The following is a 1,450-nucleotide window of genomic DNA, read 5'->3' on the forward strand; positions in this document are numbered from 1 at the left end:
GGATAATTCCTAACAGAGATTTGGGAGTAAGAAGAAGAGAGGAGGCTCAAGGAATTGTGCAGGAACACAGCCATCACTGTTTGATATCCTTCATTTTCCACTGTGGAAACTGAGGTCCAGGGATGAGAGGAGACTTGTCCAACGTCACACAGCCAGGTAAAGACACAGAGCCAAGCCTAGAATCTCTGACTCTGAGTCCATCCTAAGTGACAGGTGTACAGCCTCTGGGTTCCTGTGACCTTCTCAAAAAGGCCACTGCTTACAGACCACACTTTACCCAAAGGGAATGCTACAGGTTTCTCTGGAAACTTTCCTAGTTTCAGCCTTCTGATGAAACCTTTCTTTCCAGATTTCACAAAACCTCACAAAGATGTGCGACCAACAGGAGCAGCAACGTTTCCCTCCCACCTGTGTGAAAGGTTTGAGATTGGGGTCAGCGCAAAGCACAAAATGCACGTCCGTGAAATGTTCAGTTCCATGCGAGACTAAAACTGTTAGTGTGGTGTGTCCTGATCCGTGCCAGACTCAGACCTACGTGAAATGCCCTGCTCCATGCAAGACAACGTGTGTGAAATGCCCACCTCCATGCCAGACTCAAACCTATGTGAAATGTCCAGTTCCGTGTCAGACAACGTATGTGAAATGTCCAACTCCATGCCAGACTCAAAGCTATGTGAAATGCCCACCTCCATGCCAGACAACGTATGTGAAATGCCCACCTCCATGCCAGACAACGTATGTGAAATGCCCAGTTCCCTGCCAGACGACCTGTGTGAAATGCCCAGTTCCGTGCCAGACGACCTGTGTGAAATGCCCAGTTCCGTGCCAGACGACCTGTGTGAAATGCCCAGTTCCCTGCCAGACGATCTGTGTGAAATGTCCAACTCCCTGCCAGACCCAGACATATTATGTCCAGTGCCCTTCTCCTTGCCAGACCTACTACGTGCAGGCTCCTGCAAGCAGCAGAGTGCAGAGCTCAGGATCCCAGGGCTATAACCCTGACCCATGCTGTGATTGTGGGTGCTGCTGTTTGGGAATTATCCCCATGAGTTCCCGAGGACCTGCATGCTGTGACCTTGAGGACGATGACTGCTGCTGTTAAACACAGAAGACTAGTCCCACTCCAGAATTCTCTGCCCACTGCCCAAGCCTGCTGTGCCCATATATCCGTTCTGGAACATTCACCAACCGCTGACTCTCCCCCCCCAATCCCGTCATGCCTAGTAACATGGAATCTCATTCCTTGCTTCCCCTCTGTATTTTCTTTGCTTCTTTCTTTATCAAGGCAACCTGCCAGAGTTAGCACAATCTCAAACTATGGCAAGAATAAAACTCTGAATGAAATTCACAGGGACATCTGGTCTGTTTCTTTGGTCCAAGCTTATTCTTCTCTACCAGAAATTGCCTCCCTCTCTTAGTCTTGCTTCTCAACAAGGAGAAAGGTCTGCAT

At 49.2% G+C, this 1,450-nt stretch overlaps 1 protein-coding gene across 1 annotated transcript; it reads left to right on the forward strand.

Moving 5' to 3' along the window:
* Window positions 1–271: 271 nt before the first annotated feature.
* KPLCE (KPRP N-terminal and LCE C-terminal like protein) lies at window positions 272–1,102 on the forward strand. Its single transcript, XM_010589643.3, has one exon. It carries the CDS (start codon window positions 371–373, stop codon window positions 1,100–1,102), a length of 732 nt encoding a protein of 243 aa, XP_010587945.2. The 5' UTR covers window positions 272–370.
* Window positions 1,103–1,450: the final 348 nt, after the last annotated feature.

Source organism: Loxodonta africana, chromosome 3, assembly GCF_030014295.1.
Source record: "Loxodonta africana isolate mLoxAfr1 chromosome 3, mLoxAfr1.hap2, whole genome shotgun sequence".
Lineage (NCBI taxonomy): Eukaryota > Metazoa > Chordata > Mammalia > Proboscidea > Elephantidae > Loxodonta > Loxodonta africana.